Below are 21,779 nucleotides of genomic sequence, written 5' to 3'. Positions count from 1 at the left end.
TTTTAGAAAAATGCATTTGCTCTTTGGATCACTATGTTTTTGCAGGTCCTCTAAATGTGAAGGATGCTAGGTTGTGTGGTATGTGTATTCCTACACACAGCACTACAATCATATTAACATACCGCTCTTGAATTTAATACTCCTTGACTACCAACACTATGCAAACCCTTTTTAGGGCTCTTAAAAATTAGTTCTCATGCACTGTCCCTCCCCTCTCCACATGCTGATCCATTAGCCGGAGCCCATGGCATGTCCTGTGAGGGGCAGGAACACCTGGAAAGGGGCTGGAAAGCTTTTTATCCACAACTTGAAAACTAGCAACACCCCAGTAAGTCCCTAATAACAAGCGGGAAGGTGTGTGACCTGCGAACAGTTATTACCTGACTTGATCTCAGAAGTGCACCTGGGAGCTTAAGTCACTGCCAATGATTCCCCTGTGAGCACAGCTGCAGGCTGCAGCGCCCAGTTTATCCATCCTGTAACCATCCAGGGAAATGTGGCCCCCACCTGGGTTTGACCAGACACCACTTCCAACTCTAGAATTCTGTGCGTCCGTATGTGAAGCAATATGCTGAGGTGTTTACAGATAAACCCGGTAGATATTTAAACTGAATCAGTGCCTACGACTTACGTCAGTTCATTTTACTTTTGCATTAAAACAAGGAGGGATTGTTTGCTTCATAAAATATATTCAGGTTGGTCCATATAAAAGATTTTTCTCTGGCTTAAAAGTCTCTGATATTTTTTTTCATAAAAAGCATCATTATGTGATTGATTTTAAACATACATGTACCTAGATTACGGAAAGCATAATGTGACATCATTGAATTCACACACATTGTCATGATATGTGCGGCCTTGGCAATTCACTGTTTCACTTAATCCGCAGACACTCGGGGCACTTCTGCATAGAGCAAACAGACTGATATGGAAATCCGACTGGAAGTCTGAGGCACATTTGCATTGAACAGAGCAAAGCACAGCTCTCTCTATACTTATCCTCATGAATGTGTTATTTTCTAAAATCCACAATTGGAAGAAACATACGTTCTTTAAATTGCTATTTTCCCCCTGTCAGACATACCACGGGAGCTAAGAAATAACTCCAGAAATGGGAAGACCTGGGAATACATGTTCACAGTATACAAACAGCTTGATTTCCAAAGGATTCCAGCAACATACTCATACGCTTTGAAAATACTTTCCACCCAGCTCCCAATATGGGAAATAAAAATCCCTGGAGGCAGAGTACAGATTAACTTTGAAAATAAAGATAGATATAAAGAGCACAAACACAAGCGACAGGTTTCTCTGTAGCTGGAGGGAAAACACCCTATATCCTCTGTATTGTACTCCCTCCCATTCGGTCCTCAATTAGTCACCAAGGCCCAGTGCCTGCCCTTTGCGGCCACTGTAAATTTTTTGTTTGAGGCTGGGCAGAGGACAGTGTCCCTCTATGTAACAATACCTGGGCATCCTTCACTAGTAAAGTGCAGAGAAATGCAAGCCCCATGGCCAGTCCTGGCATCAAAGCCGAATGAGCTCCCCAGGACTTACCAGCTGCTCTGCTGGTCCCGTCCTGCCCAGGTGCCGGCTCTGCTGTTCGTGAATAGAGGACTGGCAGGTCGGGGAGCTGGGAGGAAATGCAATTTACTGCATCTGGTAGCAGAGAACAGGGAATACAATTAGGCACAGTGTTGGGATGCCCACTGGGTTCACTGCTGAGGCAGCAGCTTGTCTGCCCTACATAATGGAGCTCCGAGGCAGACGCTGGGCTACAGGATTGGGCTAAACAAAGAAAAGCGTTTGCTCAGTGGCTGGTGTTCTGCAGAGTAGTTGAGGCAGGAGGGCTCCTGGCCAGAGAGCTCAAGCCCAGGACTGCTCTATGTATTAAAAGAGTCACCAGAAAGCTCTAGATTCTAAGAGTACAATGAGTTCAGGGCAGGGAAATGACATGGGCCAGTGAGAGCCCTTATCAGCTTGGTGGGATCGACCACCGATGGGATGTTGAACTAGAAATGTGCGTTAAATAGTACCGAAAAATAGACGTGGGGCTCAGTTCCTGAACTGGAAACATAGCTTTAGTGCCTGATTTCTTTTAAATGTATTGTATGCATTTTTTAAAAATCTAGAATTTATCCCAGAATTTCAATACTTCAACTGGTGTTTCAGCCAGAATACCCTGAGATTCCAAATAACAGCACCTCGTGAACGCACCATTAGCTCAATCGCAGGAAATGGTGCAAAAGAGGGAGACCAGCTCTGTTTGGGAAAATACCTAGACAAGCACATTCAGGGAGGTGAGACCCGGAGAGCACGAACTGCAGCAGGGGTGCCAAAGTGTCAGAGGAGAGGAGGAAGTCCTTGGGGTGAGACAAGAAGAATCTGTGTGTGCCCCAGAGAGAAGTGGAAAAGCCAAGGCAGGAACATTCTAGAAAGCTGGTCTCTATGTGCTGTGATTGCTCCCTGTGTCCTAACCATGTCCCAGATCCTGGAATGTCAATCACTTACCAATAATTACCTCTAATTGCTTCCTGCATATCTTCACTGACTGCCCCACAATCACCTTAAACTCAACATGCCCACAATGAACCTCACGTCTTCCCGTGGCTTCTGCCGCTCCCCGTGTTCTGTCTCTCAGCTCACCCACACCAGAGTTCACCTGGGGGCCTGGGCAGCGCCCTGCACCCCCCCTAGCCTCTGCCTCCTTCACATCTCTTCCATCGGTCCCATTCTCTGTATCCCTGTCGATGCCACCTTCATTTTAGCCGGTTTCTTTTTCCTTTTTGTAATATCGTGGTGGAGAGGGTCACAGACAGACACAACGTTAGGATTAGGATTAGTTCAGTTTCTAGCCAGATTAGAACACTGCTCACTCACGTGTGAGTCTGAACAATCCAGAATGCACTGATATGAGACCATTTGGTTCTTAGCGCAAAAGACACACTCTGAGTGAAGAGGGAGCGGAGTGTCTCTCAGAGAATAGATGTTCCCATACGCACCATTTGGGAAGAAGGAATGGGAAATCAGGAGCAGGCAGGCAGGTAGGCCTGAGGCTGGAGTGAGGCTCAGGTTGCTGTCTCTCTCTGGGGCCTGTGGAGGCTGGAGCTTGTACCCTGGACCAGGCAGACAGGGTCAAAGACCCTTTACTACAAGGAAGAAAGGGGGGCCTTTCAAATGATGGTGGGCTGGGAGACAGCCCTAAAGCAGCCTGGTGTACCCCTGAAGATGAGCTTGCATTTGAGCCAGGGCTCTGAGTGTAGCCACATGTCTGAAGTTACACATTATTTTCTATGTTGAACTGAACTTAGCTTGCAGATCCTATTCTCAATGTGGGAAGGGTCTGGACACCAAGCCAGCACAAGGCAGGACCACAGGGAGTGGCAGCTTGGGATAAACCAGCCTGAGAGGATAGGGTAGATTGCTAACAGCGGCCTATGGGAAGACTAGAGCAGCAATCTGGGGCTAGGGGAACAATTTAGGGCACAAGAGATGGCCAGAGCAGATTTGCAGAATTTGGGAGTTTCACCGAGGATTTCCAGACCTCTGCGAAATGGGATCTCAGTAAATCAAGCCATTACAACCAGGTGAGAGCTCACGGACCGGTCACACATATGTCTAGTACATTCTATGCTAAATATAGAGTTTCTAGGGCGCCTCTGCATACTAAAAGTTTTAGTAGCTAGAAACAAAAGCCACTCACAGCCAGGGGACTCTGCATCCGAAAAAGCATGTGATTCCTAGTGCTTATCTCTCAGATGCCCCCAGGAGGCAGCTCCCTGCCCAATGTGGGTGGGTGATGGAGTTATCTTTGCCTGGCCTTCACTGGCTACCAGCTTGAGGACTACAGCTCTCGGAGGGCTGGGGTGACGTAGCTTCTGCTAAGAGACAAGGGAGGGGTAAGGAGTGGGGCATGAGGAAGAAAGTAGGGCAGCCCCCTCAATATATCATTAAGTATAAACCCTGCGGTTATACAGCCAGACGGCATCTGATAGACCAACACGGGAATAGCCAACAGGACCTCCAAAGCATGCATGGGAAAAATGTTTTCATTTGCTGCAGTCAGGACATTGCCCTCTTCCTGCCAAGTCAGGGGGCCTGTCACACTTCTCCCCACTCCCAGAGAAGGCAGTGAGCAGTCTTACTTAGAGCAGCGACTTAAGATGAGTGTGTCTCATGAATTCCAGCACGGCTAGAATATTTCCTGTAGCTATGAAGAACACACACAGCCAACGCTAGAGGAACAAAGTTGATGAAATGTCTCCTGAAAATGTGATTTCCCAACAACTTGTATGGATGTGTGGATGTGCAGATGGCTTTAGGCCACCACAGACTGGCAGGGGGTGGGAACCTAAGATGGTCAGTATGTATCACCCAGTGAGGACAGAGACAGGACCAGGGCATTCTTCCCTTGCCAGTTCTGGCCAAGGGTGTCACAGCAGCCCCTCCCTGGGTAAAGAACAGAGCTAGCACTAGAACCTATATGCAGTTTATAGTCATACAGGACACTGTGCCTATTTAAGGAAGTAAAAGCAACTCACCCAACTGATGAAGATGCTGTTATATAACAAGTGTGCAGAAGTGGGGAGGGAGGAAGTGAGGTGGGTTCAGAATGTTTATGACCAAGAAATTCTGCTCCTGATTGGAATACGTTGCCCTTGATTGCCCAGGCTACCACAGGATCAAAAGCCATTGGTAAGCCAGCAGTACAGGACCTTTATTTCCTCTGACATGCCATAGGGTGACAGGCACAGGGCACCCGACATGGGGTCATGACACACGCAGATACCAGAAGCCATCTCCTCGGCACCTCATTGAACCCCAACTGTTTCTGCTCATTATCTGCAGTCTCTTGTACAGTTACATTATCTTCGTTGGCCATGGATTCTATAATCACTGGGTTTCAGAAGTTGGGTCTTTTTCTTAAGCTATTATCATTATTCTATAACAATTTTGGATTAGTTCTTAAGTAACAACAGTCGATTGATTCCAAGAGGGTCTTGGCAACTTTGAAATCAAAGAGGCCTTGGAAATTAAAGAATGAGAAAATAATCAGACATTTCTCAGTTCCTTACTGGATGTGCTCCGGTTTCCCCTACAGACCACGAGTGACCTGAACATTGACCACATTCTTGGAAAGATGCATGTCCTCCTTCAAAAGTCTTGCTTTGCCAGTAGCCATGATGTGATGAAAAGCCTCCCCCTCCTCCCAACTAAGTTGTAACCAGAGATGGCAGGAATCATAATCCAGAGTGACAGGTAAGACCACAGAAACATTTCCCTGGTCATTTGTTGGGGTCCCTAAGGCTTCTGCATCCTCTTAACTGTGCAGTCCCCCATCTTGTCAACAAGTGACAGAGGACTGAGCCATAAGGACAATTTCTCTGCAGGCTCTCTGCAGGTATGATTAGGTTTCTCACCATATATTTCCTAATGGCATCAGGAAAACACAGATGTCAACTCTCATTCTGGCTTCTGGTTACCTTCCCAGTTTCGAGGTGGACTTTATAAGAACCAGGTGAGCAGAGGGAATCTGATCCTTCCAGCAAGTCCGACAGGTCTAGCTGAGGGCCAGTGTGAAAATGTGAACTGAGTGGTTTTCCTGAGTGTGCAGCTAACTAAGATTAGGGGAGCAAGGTGAGGAATAAGAAGCTCACAATCCCAAGTTCATCCCCATGGCCCTCGGTAAGGAGAGCAGAGGGCAGCGGGGCAGGGGCAAGGAAGGGAAGGGCGAGCAGGAGGAAGGCCCCTCCTGCCAGGTTGGGGACAGGAAGCCAGGGCCGGCTCCCTGGCCCCCACGTCTACGCCCCACAAAGAGGGAGGTTCTGCCCAGCCCCCCTCCCTGGAAGGCTGAAGAAACTGCAGTTTCCTGAATCAAAGGAAAACCAGAGGCCTGAGAACGTTTCCTAAACACCAGACAATGGCCTTCCGATGTGTGCGGTGACCTGGAGTCGTAACCACCGGGACAAATGAGCTCCTTCCAGCCTGAGATCTATCTGGTCCTGATGTTAATACTCTGCTGAGCACCTTTCAAGAAAGGTCCAAGCAGCACACTTCGGGGAACAGATGGGACAAAGAGGAGCCGGGCCAGCTGTAAGAGACTAGAAGCAGGGAGTCGAGAGACAGTCCTTGGAGAAGAGAGGCAGAGGAGGCCCGGGCTGTGTAGGCCTCCTCGCGCCCTGGGAACGGAGCTGCTCTGTCTTTCTGACGCCCTTACGCACTGACACGCCACCTCTCCTGGCGAGCCTGTGTGTAGGAAGCTAAGCTGACCGGGATGAGAACATTCATGTGCAGACGGGCAGAGAGCACTTACACTTACCTCCATCCGTGCTGGAGAAGCTCTGTGGAAACAAAAAGCGGGGCAGAGCGTTACTACACAGGCGAGGAGATGCTCCCTCCTTCATTCAACCCGTCCTTCCCCCCCAGGCCCCGGCCCCGATTTCCACTGTGATGGGCAAACCCAATGCTCTCTTTTCTTCTGGAAAATTTGTTTGGGATCCTGAAATTTAAGAGAAAAATTCACTATTCCACCTTCTACCACATTCCTCCCAGTAGAGATTTACTTTGATTATCCAGCAAATACTCTTGGTTGTGCTGAACGAGTGATATCAGGACATCCCATCTTAAAATTAATTTGTTTAGATTGCTTTCCTATGGCTGATGGGAACTCAAGGAAGCGGGAGTTACAAAAGGGAGACAAGGTCCTGAGATATTCAGAGCCTACTGGCTTTATGGACTCTCCTCTTGGCTACATGGCGCCGTCTGTCTTCCTACAAAGTAAAATTTCGTGTACTTACACGTGGTTTTTCAAATTCATGTCCATTTGATATGGTTTTGTCTCTGGCCGTTTTATAAAGGAAAGACTTAAAGCCACTTGATAAGAATTGGTTTTAGGACTCTGCTTAATAAGAATTGATTGAATCTGCTTAATAAGGATTCTAGAGTCCAGGCATCAGACATATGGAGGGTCTGAACAGTAGGTAGATGGGGTTAATTAATGACTCTTTTCCATGCCTCCCCGGGAGGCCAGGTGGTCCCAGAAGACAGGCCACTCTCAGCTTCAGAGATGGCACTGGCCTCACACGTCTGCCCCTCGTTTCCAGAATGTGTGGCTCAGCCTTGTCATCAATACCAACTGGCCTTTTCTCCACCCGGCACCATTTTGCTGGCGCTCACTTCCCCGTGGGTATAATTTAGAGAAATCACATGTGTTCCCTTCACCTTCTGAAAGTCCTTGAAGGATTTTTCCGTCTCCTTTAGTTTCTCTAGGATGATTTGCTCTTTGGCAGATATCTGGGACTCTTCACTTTCTAGCTCTTGGATTTCCTGCTCCAGCCTGGAAAACACACAAACAGAGGACAGGTTGCTTTATTGTCCTGCCACGCCGGGGCCAGAGAACAGCTCCTTCCTGTGGGGTGACTTCCTACCAGGTTCCGTTTTACCTTATACTGAGGTACCAGGCCAAGGTTCTACATTACAGAGCATCCTGTGTTTTCAACTCAGCCACCGAGCAGAAGTTTGTCACAGGAAAACAACCCAGAGCTCCAGCCACTGGTTCACGGCCGCCACTCTGCAATACGCTCTGCTGTCTCCTCTCCAACTCAACGTGTGCATCCTTAATTTGGAGGTAGATATTTTTACGGAGCAGAGGACATAATAGCTGAAGGAAAACAGCTTCCTCTTCCCCTAGCTATTTCAGAGTAATTGCTTGTCTATCAGGTTGGCCAAAGGGTGAAGAGCAGAGCCCACCTTATGACCACCAAGAAATGGCTGGTGGCCACTGCCCTTGAGAGTCTGCTGTTATTTCACTCAATCTCCCAAAAGCAGGAGATGCATAGGCCTGATACAATAGCCTCTACTCTTCTGGAACTTTCCTCTGTTTTCCCAGCCATCCTATATATAGTTCCTGAAAGGGAAATTTCAGCACTGCCTGCAGACTCTGGGAATATTCCAGTACAGCAGCAACAGTTGTAATCTAGGGGAAGTCTCAGCAGCTGTATTCTTTCAATGAAATGATAGTAATAAATTAACTTTTATTAAGCACTAAGTCTGTGCCAGGAGCTGAGCTAAGAATTCACATGGTTTATTTTATTTTATGGATGAGATCATGAAGGCATAATCATTGGTTTACAATGGCAGAGCCTCCAAGCAAGGGTTCAAGCCAGGATGTCTAATTCTAGACCCTGCTCCTAACCATGGTGCTAAACTCTTACCACCTGGGCTCTATAATATTTCATGTATTCCTTCCTTGTTAAGCTTGGAGTACGCTGGCATACTGGGGTGGCACTGTTATGCAGCAATGCCTTTGGGGTTACAAACAGAGGGATGTCCCCTGCGGAAAGAACTGTAGACTATTGAGCTTCCTGCATTATTTGATCTGAATTTATTTGTTCATGCATTTATTCAATTTCGCTTTTGGTCTCTTTCTCCTCTGTCATATTAGAAGCTTTGCTGCAGGGTCTGTGCCTGCCTATTATTAGTCCTCTCCCTCCCCCGCCTCCCCTGGCATCTTCCAATCTGCTGCTGGGAACAGGCTAACCAAGTCTGTTAGACTAAGACCTAAAGTGAAGAGTGCAGAGTGAGGTCTTCATAGGGGTAAGCAACACCGAGATACAGGCATGGATTGCTTTGGGATGCACTGTACCACTGAGGCCTTCCCTGTTTCCTTCCCAAATGTCAAAAAAAAGAAAAGAAAAGAAAAGTCACTGGACGGATGAGACCGAAGGAATTACTTTGGGTTATGCAGACAAACCCTACGCAAAACTGCACCCCTCCAAATAAATACAGTTGCGGATACTCTTGTCATTTCATTCCCAGTAAAAGTCGAAGTCTGTCCAGTTACTTAGAATGCCCTAGGCACTGGGAGGCTAGTACCTGCTGCATAGCTTCTACCCTTATCGACATGCCTATTTCACTTATACGTTAGTCAAACAGGGCTACTCCTTATGCTCCTGTTTGTGCCCCACATTTTCCCCTCCTCCAAGAAACCCACCTCAAAACTCTAACCATTCCTAAGTCTCTGCTCAGATACCACCCACCCCATGAGGTTTTCGTAGATTCACCACCAGGAAATAACGTTGCCTCCTCTGAGCACATACTAGCACATTACTTTGGTTTATCAGAGGTCTTATCAAGTCTACTATATGTTACATCAGCGGTTCTCAACCAAGGTGATTTTTTGTCCCCTTGGAGATATTTGGCAATGTCTGGAGGCACTTTGGTTGTCCGTAAGTCAAAGAGAGTAGAGTGGGTGTTAATGGCATCTAGTGGGTAGAGGTCTACATACCCTGCAATGCACAGGACAGTCCCAACAACGAAGAGGGATCTGACCCCTAATATCAATAGTGCTGAGGTTTAGTAACTCAAGTAACACTATGTGCGGGGGCATATATAAATTATTAATTTTCCCTACTTGATTATAAATTCTTCATGGAGAGGGCACAAATGTTCAATACAAGTGAGTATGTGGAACAAATGAAAGGAGCTGAACCAAATTGCTAAGAGCCATGGTTCAGCCAAGGTGAGGGCTGCAGGATTTCTGAAACCAGGATGAATTCTTCAGCAAGCTTTGACTCAGGAGAGGCTGTGTGTGGGCTAAGGTGCAAACAGGATCTAGAGGAGAGGGGGCCCAAGCAACACAGATATTAAAGACAAAGATATAAAACTCCTTTGCTATTCCAAATGTTCTGCAAAATCTTTCACATACATCTGTGTAAATGACTGTATGGGGAAACCAGAAAAGGGATATGAGTATGAAATGGGGGTAACACACATGAAATAGCTGAAAGATCCAGAAACTGAACTAATTCAATGGCTAACAGAGCCCTGGACTAGAAGTTTTCTGGAAATACTGGATGACAGTCCTGGTCAAGTGTGTTCTAAGCATATTTCATCTGAATCTCAATGGACAGACTATCTCAGCAGGTATTCAGGATATGAGTAGATTCTGTTATTCTCAGAAATATTCCCTCCCTTCCTCCTTCACCTCCATGGGAAGAATATATATGTCCCTGACTCGCTGATGTTGGTCTGGCCACACGATTCGCTTTGGCCACACGGTGTGTAGAGATACTTCTCTGCCCTTTAACTTTGGGCTCCATAATGTGACTTGCTTTAGTCAATGAGATGTTAGCAGACACAACACAAGCAGAAGCCTGAAATGTGTTTGCCCAATTGGGCTTGTCCTCTTGTGCCTCTGTCAGCCCCATCGAAGAGCTTCTCTGGGTAACTGCTGTCCCTTCAGCCTGGGGCCCTGAAAAAGCACATGGGAAGTGGACTGGAGCCAAACCCAGACTCAGGAGCCATGCCCAGTTGAACCTGTAACTTACATTAGGGCTGCTCAGCAAACACTCGGTCTCTTCACAGAAGTATGAACAAGAATAAATGATTGTTGTTTTAAACCACTGCATTTAACATGGTCTTCTCATAAAGTACTATTGTGACAACAGCTAACTGAGACAGCTTAAATAGTAATATAGTATAGGGATATATATTATATGTGCATTTATAATGTAATACATATGTGTCTGTATCCTAATTATATATATATATATATATATATATATATATATATATATATAGATAGATAGGTAGATAGATAGATAGATAGATAGATATAGATATACCAGTAATAGCTGAAGGTAAAAGATTGGGAAGAATAGAAGCTACCCTTGCCCCATTTCCCCTGATTCTCAGAGAAATCTGGAAGGATATAGGGCAGCCCTTCATGAGGATTGAAATTGAGAAAATAGGAAGATATCAGTGGTCATTGTCTCTGGGTAATGGAATATTGGGTGATTTTAATTTTGTTCAACATGTCCCCATCTTTAAAAACTTTCACAGGCTGTAGCATAGGAAGGGTGCCGGGGCCTCAGCTTCTCCTGGCAAGTGAGGGGTTAAATAGGTGCACTCTAACATCCATTTGCTCAGTATTGTTCAAACAATGTTTAAGAAGCTTGTTCGGCTGGACTTGCAGGGAAGGAGGCACTACAGGGGATTCTAAAATAAATTAGATCATGTTAAAAATGGCTGACTTAAAAACAAAACAAAACAAAAGAACCCAACCAGCTGACTTCAAGTAACTTGCTTCTCCCGGTGAAGCTACCCCAAGTGGTTAAGAACTCTCTGTGACCTGATGCCCACTGTCTCCCTGTCTCCGCAGCCTGCCCCTGGCCCTATGGGTTTCAGGGCTCTCAGCTATATAGTTCAAGTGCTGAAGATTTGGGTCATGATACTGCGTAACTGAGAAGGAACAGAGACAGAGACAGAGAGAGAAAAAAAGCAACGAAACTAGACTTTTGAGATAAGAACAACTGAGTTTCACCCAAAGGAAATGAATGTGGGAAATCAACAGGGTATATAAGTCTAAGCAACTCAGACCAAGTAGCAGATTTCTGTACAAATGCACGTGTCGGCTTGAGTCAGGTCCTAAGGGTGCTAGATGGCCCAGGCTGCTATTTTTCTTTGGGAAACCCAAATCCTTAGGGCTGAGGAGCATTCCAAGAAACAGTGTGGGTTAATAAGAGCCATCCCAACAAGGCTAGAAATGCCACTGTTTTGTAGTTTCATGACAAATCTAATGCAGTCTTCCCTGGGGAAGTCAAGTAGGATATTGTCGAGCTAAAAATAAAGAATGGGCAGGAAGTGTAATTTATACACAAGGTTAATCGAGGCTCTTTAGGCTGAGACAGGTGCATATAACAGTCTCTGACCAGCTTGCTCTGTCTCTTCTGAGCAAAAAGCAGACTGTAATAGGCGGTAAGAAAAGGTGACACATTGCAGCTGTGCAGGTTTAATTTACTGGAAATGAAGTTGCAAGCATGGCCGAATGGTCTTATAAAGTCTACCTAACCCCAACAGGCCTTCCACACAGGAAATACAAAGCATCTATGGCTCTAGGGAGTGCATCGATCATTCTCTCATTTCAAAATCCATCTATGCATGCATCCATCCTGCTTTTGCAGACACCTCTCTCTATCAGACACTGTGCTGAGCATCAGGGACAGAAAGCTAAATCAGCCACAGTGTCTGTGCATGAATGTTCTTGGTCAAGTGAAGAGGACAGCCAGGTAAACGCGTAAATTATACTACAACCCCAAAACGGCCACCATAAATGTAAGAATGCTGTGTTATGGAAGTGTCAGCTTTGCCTAGGAGTGTGGTGGGGCTCCAAGTGGCCTGCCCAGTATCAGTTCTCTCCTTCCTCCATGCTAAGAGAATCCTGATTTTGTTGGGGGTGGCAATGTGTTCAGCTGAAAATGTCCCCATCCCAGCTTCTATTGCAGAGAAGGGTGGCCACAGGACAGCTCTGGTCAATGAAATATGAGTAAAAGCTTTTGGGGGAGACTTCTGGGAAAGATCCTTAAAAGGAGGAAGGTTGACTTCAGTGGCATATGTCCTTTGTCCCTTCCCTTCCTTCTACATGCAGGGATCTGGTGCTAGAGTGATGTATTAGTTTCCAATTGCTGCTATGACAATGACCACAAACGCACTGGCTTACAACATAAAGTTACCATTTTACATTTCTGTGGATTATTAAGTCTGACATGCATGTCACCAGACTAAAATCAAGGAGTTGGCAGAGTTGTATTCCCTTCTGGAGGCTCTAGGGGAGAATACATTTCCTTGCTTTTCTAGCTCCCAGAGGCCACACATACACCTTGCCTCTTGGCCACCTTCCTTCATTTTCAAAGCCAGCAATGAATGATGCATCTCTCTGTCCATTCTTCCCCAGTCCCATCTCCCTCTGACTCTCTTCTGCTGCCTCAATCTTCCACTTTAATGATTCTTATGATTACGTTGGGCCCACCCAGATAATCCAGGATAATAATCTCCCTATTTTGAAGTCAGCTATTTGAGACCATAATAACACCTGTAATTTTAATTCCCCTTTGCCAGTGTTTGCAGCTCTGGGGATCAAGATGTGGACATATTTTGGGGTCCATTACTCTGCCTACCATAACTTCCTTATGGTGCCAGAGGTGCGGCAGTGACTTTGTGTCCATGGGAGCCAGAGTATACTAAGAATGGCTGAGTGTGCAGGAAGAGAGAAATTGCCTGGATTCCGAATGGCATCTAGGAGTGACTGCACCAGCTCTGGATGGTTTGCTCCAGATATCTTGTTATGAATTTAAGCCCCTGTTGTGACCACAGCTGAATGCAATTTCCAGCTGATATAGACGGTGAGAAGAACTTGACTGAGTAGGTGATATGTTAGCTGGGCCTTGAAGGATGCATTCACCAGGTGCAAAAGCGTGCTGGGCAGAGGAGACGGCATGGGCCCAAGCCAAGAATATCTTATGTCCCTACTCTTACCCAGGGGCATGTGGCCTTGCATGGCCTTTTCAGTCACTGCATGCTGAACCCTCCAGTGGGCATGGCTCAGCACGATGACTCAGAGAGGTCCTTCCATTCCTGTCCTTCACACCCATAGTTCACTTTGTGCTTTCCTTCTGCTATGCCTTACCTGGCCCAGAAATATCTGGCCTCTCAGACCCTGCTGGGAACTTACCTCCCCTCCTCTGTAGCGGGAGAAAACAGGGCTCAAACAAAGAGAGCAAGAGAGGCTGACTGAGAGGGACCCTGGACCATTGATTCTCTACCTACTGCTTCCCGTGGTCCTCTGCTATATGTATACTTTTAACCATTTTACTTGCAGGAGCCAATACATTTTTCCTTTATGCAGGCATCTCTCAGTTGATTCCAAAAGACTACAGACTAATATAAACTGGGTTTCCAATAGTCTTACTGTTATGTTTCGTTTGGATTTTTTTTGGAGACGGCTTTGCCTATAAACTCAGGTGTGCTTCATTTTTCCTTCTCCATCAATGACGACGATCATAATTATAATAATAATTTTTATGTTGTTTTTGTTATGTATATATTGCTTGTATGTAGCAGCAAAAATATGACTAGAATTACTCATTCCTTACTGTGTGCTGGGTACTGTTCTAAGCATTTTACATGCATTATGATACTTAATCTTTATAATATCCTATGAATTAAGAAAACTTTTAACTCCCATTACACAGAGGAATGAACTGAGATACAGAGAGGTCATTGATTTGCCCAGGGTCACAAAGATAAGACTTGAGCCCTGGTACTAGAGAACCAGTATATATATGACCCTGGCTGGTTTGGCTCAGTGGATTGAGCGTCGGCCTGCGAGCTAAGTGTCGCTGGTTCGATCTTCCAGTCAGGGCACATCAGAGAAGGAAAACTCTGACTCCAAAAAACCTCCGCTGCCTTGCGGCATACCTCTTCAGGGGAAAGGCTAAGGGAGTAAACCCCGACAGAAAATCCGGAGCCGGAGTCCCTAAGGCGGTTTGACGTTGTAGTCAACACCGGCAACTCCTGCGGCGCACCTGAAGCCAAGCTGTATTGACTCCGTCTTTCCCTTGGATCCTTCAGCTGCGAAGAGAGGGGGGGTCTGCTGCATGGGCAACAGCAGACCCTCCATATCACCCTGCCCAGGCTCTGTAGCTTCAGCTTCACTGGAGAGGACACTCCAGCGTCATCGCAAGATGTCGATTCAACATGGGAGGAGACAGATACCGTGTCACTCCCGAGTCGGACTGCACAACCATTCTCGGCGGTGCAGATAGACTCTTAAGAAGCTACACCGTCGTCTCTCGAGACGGACGGCTGCCGACGATATATATATATTGCCACTACTTTCAACTACCTCCTTCTCACTACTTCCTTTTTTCCCTTATTTCCTCAAGAATGTATAGTGTGACACAGTGAGCTCACAGAACCACAGAAGGTCAGGCTAGGAGTAACAGCCCTTTAATCTAATTGCTTTTCAGAAACACGAAGCACCTGAACTGTACTCCACCCTACCGCTGCTTGGAATCCTCCGCACATGGGAGACTCACCAGCTCCCAAGGCAGCCCTTCCCTCTCGGAGCAGTGCTGGCCAACAGTATGCTTCCTTACAGATTTAGGCAAAGTGCAGTTCCCTGGAGCTTTTACTAATTGTCTGAGTTCTATCCCTTGGAAGTGCAGAGGTCAAGTTTAGCAAATACCATGACTTGCAGGAGCTCCATTCTGGGAAATGGGAAGACCCAAGGCTAATGGAACTTACTACCCAGTGGGGAGCATGCGTGATGAGAATTGGGGTGCAGGATTGGAATGGGGGGAGGGAGAAAGAGTGAAAAAGGAAAGGGGCAGGATGATCAAGAGGAAGGGGACTTCCGGCTTCCTTGTGGAATGAACTCAGCACCGACTGAAAGCTGAAGCCAGAGGCGTAGTAAAGAAATGTGCACAAAACCCTCAGCCCCTTAAGTATATTTCCTGAGCTAGCTCTGGGCAAGACTAGTCTATTCCTGACAATGGAGTGAGCCTTTACAACTTTCCTCTCTACTGAGGGACGGGGGCTGGGGTCACCACAGCAGCTGTGAAGAGCACAAACACTGCCACTCAGTGGACATGCGTCTGAGTCTCGGGAAATTCTCCCAGAATAAAGGAGGCGCTGACACATGGGCCAGAGGTGCTAAATTCACACCTGTACTTTTCTCTTGAACTGGAATTTCATAGTTGAGCAGTCAAGTGGGGTGGGCCTGACTGGCCGACCTACCAAAACAAGAACTCAGGAAGAAGGTTTGCTAGACGAAGGAGAGGAGAGCTGCTCACATCTTTTCTATCCAGTACAAGGGAAAATGGAAGAGACCACCAGCTGTTCATCAATTTCCACCATCCCTTTTTTTCATAGCATCATAAGCCCCAAGATTTAGCTAGGCATGTGGCCACACAAAATAATGTCCATTTCTCAGCATCTTCTGTAGCCGTGGTGGCCAAAGGGATATAAGTGAAAGCATTGTAGGCCAGATTCTAGAACCTTCTTTAGACCTTTCTTCTTCAGCCCTTCTTTCCTCCTTCCACCTGAAATGCACAGGAGTGCAGGTGGAACTCTAATTGCTATCTTGGACTCTGAGGACGAAAACAGAAGAGGGCTAAGGTGGAAGGAGCCTGGGTCCCTGAGGAATTCACAGAGCACAGCCACCAGACTGCTTTGGACTGCCTACCTGTAAATTTTTACTTCAGGGAGAAATTAACACCTTGTTGAAGCTACTGTTACTGAGGGTCTCTGTTACGTGCATCTAAATCTAATCCTAATTAATACAAGACATTTGCCAAATGTTGTTGAATTTTGAATAAACGCTGTTAGAAATGTGCTGAGGATCAGGGGCTATCGCTAATCACAGCCCAGACCGCAACAATGACGCAGCAGAAGCAGAAGAAAAAACGAGCAACTGCGAACTTTGGAATTCAGTACCGCTAATCAACTCTTATAAATGGGGCTTGGCTGGAGCCGCGCTTCTCCTCCATCCCATCTCAAACCCCTGCCCCGTCCCAAATCTCAGCAAGGAAGCTCCGTATCTTTGCACAGTGCCCGTCATCCGTGTGGTAGCATCTCTTTTGTGTGCAGTGACTAGGATGTTTGTGTTCATCTGACTCTCAGAGCCTTTGCCAGCTAAATTAACACCAGAAAGAGCCAGGATTGGACTGTGCACCTGCTTTAAATACCTGCCCAGCCTTCCAGTGCAGTGAGCTAATCACTCCTACGCCTAAGACTTAATCTGGAGCTCATCTGTGACGCTGAAGTTTCACTGACAGGGTGGGAGATGTATATGTGATTCAGAAGTGAGTGTGGTGACAGAGGCTAAGGTGCCGTTAGCTGTCCATTTGCCTGCCCAGAATCCCCATCACTTTCCTTTTGGGAACAAAATCTAGCTCCTTCACTTGGAAACAATCTCCCTGGAGTTCCTTGTGGATTTGGTGACACTATTAATCAGAGGACCCATACCCCTGGCCAAGGAGTGGAAATATAACTAATTTAGATTGACTGAACTCTGGCCCACAAATCTGCCTCGTAAGAGGAGTGGCCCAAGAATGAAGAGCAGTCCCAAGCGAGTCATTCCCAGAGCAGGATTCTGAAGCTATCCCATTAGTTCCTCCTGCATGGGTCCCCAATTCTGCATGACAGCTCATTCTCTGACCCCTTCCTGCATTATTTGAATATTTAGCCTTCTCTCTCTCATTATCTCTTTTTGTCTCTATATCTCTGTCTTAATATCTGTTTCTATAGTCCAGGATAGAACATTTGGCAAGAATAATGCTTGTTTTCTCACAAATAGATGCTACAAAATTCACTTTCCATATTTCGGGAAGACAGTGCATTTGTTTCTATGGTGCTCCCAAAATATTTTTCATTTGTGATTCAACATGCAAGGAAACAGCTTCCTTTTATTTAGATGAGTATATCTAGAATCACTGCGGATCAGTTGGTACTTTACTGAGAGAACACGTTATCGGCCCTTAAATAAACAGAGGATTTCCACTTCTTCTTATGAAAGAATAGGGTCTTCCTTGACTGCAAAGTGTCAGTGGAAACTCAAACTCATTTCATTTTTTTTTTCCTACGTCATCACTGAGACAGAAATATGGCAGAGAAGAGGATGGTCCCTTTAAGAATTCCTAAAATAGAGCTCATCTCTTTCCCTTGTCTCCCCCACCTCCTTCTCAAATTTCATCCAACTGCTTGAACTGGAAGTTCACACCCTCCATGCTCTGCTCCAACCCTTTTCCAGCCTTGGAGCTTCCCCTGCGTTCCAGCCAAAACAGGTTGCTCACGCTCCCTGAAAAAGCCAGGAAAGACCACCCCCGCTTCCAACTCCATCTCCTGATAATATACCTACTAACAAAGACCAACCCAAACTGTCCTCTTTAGTAAAAAGGTTTTCCTTAAGTCCCCTCTGCCTAATGTGTTCACTTCCTGTCCAAATCCCCACAGCATTTTCTGCCCTCATAGATACCTGTGATGCCCGTCTCCCAAGTGCAGGCTTATTGAGAGACAGAACTATGCTTTGTTTCACTACGGTACCTCATATTCTTCCCTGAACATACTTGCTGAAGAAATGAAAAGCAAGCTGAAGCAAGAACACACATTTAAAGGATTCTATAGTGAAACTAGCTTGGAAGTGGTGATATTAAGTATAATTTTTCAAATCTTGGCTTGGTTTTGCTACATTCCCTCAAAATACACTGATTTCTATGCTTCTTGAGAAAAAAAAGAAAAAAGCCCATTGATATTAGATTGACTTATATCTTTACCTAAATATACAGCTGGGGCATAGCAGCACTGTTCATTAATGATAGTGGTTCAATCAAATTTAATCCCAAATATATATGAATGAAAATTTCTCTCTACATAAATTATCCTTAGCCCCTGGAAACCAGCCTTTCTCCTTTTCTTGTTATGGATTCCGTCTGGTATCACATAGCATGGACCCTCAAAATCTGGGCAAGCTGATTTCTGCTGCAGGAAATAATTTCTAAGCTTACACTGAGCATTGATTCCTTGAGTGTGATTCTTGTTTGAGTCTGTTCCATTATAGTTTTGATTACATGAAAGGGAGATAATCTCCTTTCAGACAGTATACTTCTCGGTAGCTTAAACCGTTCCCAAGAAATGTTTCTTTTTATAGGAAGAGAGCAAGTCTCACCCAGCCTTCTTACCTCTGGCCTCTGACTCAGACCTCTCCTGAAGGCCAGGCCTCCCCCATGCACCTGACCTTGTGCAGATTTCTCCAGGATCGCACTCTTAACCAATTTCTCCCTCTTTCCTGTAGTTCAATCTCCCTCCAAGATGCCTCCTTCCTTTTAGTCCGTAAAAAAGAATCAATTCTCTCAAGCTAAAAATAGGTGAACTTCTCTTGACCCTGCATCCTGTTCAAGTTACTGTTGAATCTCTCTTCCAGATTTCCCCAACAGCATTCGCCTCTTGTGGTCTGAACATCCTCATGCCCCAGCCACCCCTTGGCTCACTCCCCTCTGCCTTCCGCCCTGCCACTCAGTCGTTTATGGCCTTGTTGAAGTCCATACCCACCAAGTCTAATGGAGACTCTTCAGTGTGGATCCACTGACTTCATTTTTAAAAACGTTGTGGACCACTCCTTCTCCCCTTTGAGCCCATGACATCGTATTCTCAACACGGACTTCTACTACTTCATCAAGCGTTCATTTGGTTCACCGCTCTTCTTGTTCCACATTTTATCCCTGGCTCATCATGTCCAGCCTTGTGCTTTAATTCCCACCTACAGGCTGACATCTATTCAACCTACATCTTCAATTTCTTCCATGAACTCCAGCTTCTATAAACAATTGTATTTTCAATGTCTCCACCTGGGTGCTCCATATATACCTCAGACCCAACATATGCAAGACCAAACTCATCTTTCTGCGGAAAGCTGTCCCACCCTCTGGCATTCTTTGCTCAGTTTTTGATACCATCACCAATCCATTTTACTTAAGATGGAAACATGATTTTACTTTGACCTCTCTCACTCGCCCCTCTCTGAGAACCACCACACACATATATTAACTGCTAAGTCCTGCCAACTTGCTTCCTAAATTTCTTTCATATCTCTTCCTCGTCAACCTTGTACAAGTTCTCTGCTTTCTTCTAAATGCCTACCTACAGCAACCTTCTAACCAATTGCTTGCTTTACCTCTATCCAGATTCATCACCCTCAAATCCAGATTGTGCCTGGACAGACCACAACTGCACTCCCCTGCTGAAAACCCCTCCCAGACTCTATGCTTTAAGCTCTTTAACCTGACACACTTCCAGCCTCTCATGTACCTCTAGGAACAATGAGCTCCTTGTAGGTCCCTGAACACAGAGTGCTCTTTCTTGTCTCAATGCTGTTGCTCAAATCTCCCCCTCTGCCTGGATTGCCCTGGCCTGCTCTCTCTCTCTCTCCCATCTCTCACATACTCATTCTTTAAGAATCTCCTTAGGTATTGTCACTTTCTGGAAGTCACCCCTGATAACCTTTCCCATGAAGTTACCCCTTCTTCTTGTGGCCATATCTCCTGTAGATATAGTCCAGTGCCTATTTTATCCCATTGTATTTCAATCACTTGTTAATGGATTTGGGTTTCCCTCCCCCAATCCCATTTGCAGAGCTCTTGAGGTTAACAGCCATCTCTTCTTTATCTCTCTTTGAAAGATAAAGCATCTGCCTAGCCTGCTTGTAGCAAGGAACCTGGCTCAGTTAAGCTCCCAAGAAATGTGGGTGAGTAAATTACTGTTTCAGTGAATGCATAAATTGTTTCTCAGTTGGAAGGAGCCTCAAGACAGACCCTTGGACACAATTCCTTCAGTCAAATATGACTCTTAAAAAAAAAAAATAAAGAAAAATTCATACCAATGGCAACTCTGGACTTAGTAAAAAGAACTGATTTTTAAAAACTTGTATTACTTGCTTTCTAGGAGATCAGGTAATGCCAAAAGTAACTGCTATCTTTTCTAGACTTTTCACTCTTTCCCCATGTGTATGTGTGCATATAGGTGTGTGTAATGCACTGTTGCTATTTACGCTGGGGCTCCTCTAAATAAAAACACAGGTGAAGGACACACAGATATACAGGAATTGGGCCAGAAGGATGGGTAGTCTCAGTATCTACTTTGTTTCACCCCATGATTCTCTTTTGAGTTCACCCTTTCATGCAGGAAGCATCTGGGCTTTCATAACAGATTGTGAAAATTGCTTATGTGGCGCATTCCCCTCTTCCAAATCCCTATCTACTCATTGTTTGTGCCTAACCCAAGCACTCTGTGATAGATTTTCTGCTGAGCGAGAGTTTCCCATTAGCCTCCGTGTGTGTGTGTGTGTGTGTGTGTGTGTGTGTGTGTTCCCACATCCACACAGCTTCAGCCGTCGTCGGCAGCCGTCCGTCTCGAGAGACGATGGTGTAGCTTCTTAAGAGTCTATCTGCACTGCCGAGAATGGCTGTGCAGTCCGACTCGGGAGTGACGCGGTATCTGTCTCCTCCCGTGTTGAATCGACATCTTGCGATGACGCTGGAGTGTCCTCTCCAGTGAAGCTGAAGCTACAGAGCCTGGGCAGGGTGATATGGAGGGTCTGCTGTTGCCCATGCAGCAGACCCCCCCTCTCTTCGCAGCTGAAGGGTCCAAGGGAAAGACGAAGTCAATACAGCTTGGCTTCAGGTGCACCGCAGGAGTTGCCGGTGTTGACTACAACGTTAAACCGCCTTAGGGACTCTGGCTCCGGATTTTCTGTCGGGGTTTACTCCCTTAGCCTTTCCCCTGAAGAGGTATGCCGCAAGGCAGCGGAGGTTTTTTGGAGTCAGAGTTTTCCTTCTCTGATATGCCCTGACTGGAAGATCGAACCAGCGACACTTAGCTCGCAGGCCGACGCTCAATCCACTGAGCCAAACCAGACAGCTTCAGCCACAGCTTTTGTAAATGCCCACATTAGGGATAACATTTTTGCCTGTTGTCCATACTGGAGACTACTCTGGGAAGACTGATGGAGCGTTCCAGATACCTGAGTTAGTACCTTAATGAGTCATTCATGGAAAAAAAATTATTTAATGTCCAATAGTCAATAGTCATAGTCGCGAAACTACCATTTATTGAGCATCTACCATTAGATATTAGACAGTCTGCTAAAAGGTTTGTGAACATTATCCAGTCTCTGAAATGTGCGTAGTAACTGCTGATACAATCCACACTTGATAAATGACAGACCTGAGGCTGAGAGAGTTCAGTGTCTCATCAGCCAGTAGCAGTAAGAGGCAGAGCTGGGATTTAACCCCAGGTTTGCCTGTCGATGGAGCCTAGGACATTAGGCTGCCCTGTGCCGCCTCCTTCCAAGAGCAAATGAAACTGCTCCAGCTCCAAAGGTGTTCAGTATTTCCTCTTTCCAGTACAAAATTTTCTTTTCCAAACATCTTGACCAAATATTGCTG

At 45.9% G+C, this 21,779-nt stretch overlaps 1 protein-coding gene across 4 annotated transcripts in view; it reads right to left on the bottom strand.

The window, feature by feature from the left end:
* The window catches only part of PALM2AKAP2 (PALM2 and AKAP2 fusion), a 300,990-nt gene that overhangs the window by 179,536 nt on the left and 99,675 nt on the right, over positions 1-21,779 (bottom strand). For 3 of the 4 annotated variants that reach the window (XM_090274550.1, XM_090274543.1, XM_090274544.1), the window contains exons 4-6: positions 7,222-7,336; positions 6,320-6,341; positions 1,558-1,659 (exon numbers count right to left, since the gene is read on the bottom strand). In XM_090274550.1, the coding sequence (XP_090130676.1) occupies positions 1,558-1,659; positions 6,320-6,341; positions 7,222-7,336 (239 nt within the window). The remainder of the gene's footprint in view (positions 1-1,557; positions 1,660-6,319; positions 6,342-7,221; positions 7,337-21,779) is intronic. The other variant, XM_090274545.1, reaches the window with a different exon arrangement.

Source organism: Furipterus horrens, unplaced genomic scaffold, assembly GCF_987537825.1.
Source record: "Furipterus horrens unplaced genomic scaffold, mFurHor1.1.pri manual_scaffold_4, whole genome shotgun sequence".
NCBI classification, from domain to species: domain Eukaryota; kingdom Metazoa; phylum Chordata; class Mammalia; order Chiroptera; family Furipteridae; genus Furipterus; species Furipterus horrens.
The sequence above is the reverse complement of the archived record's forward strand: the minus strand, read 5'-3'. Positions and strand labels throughout refer to the sequence as shown.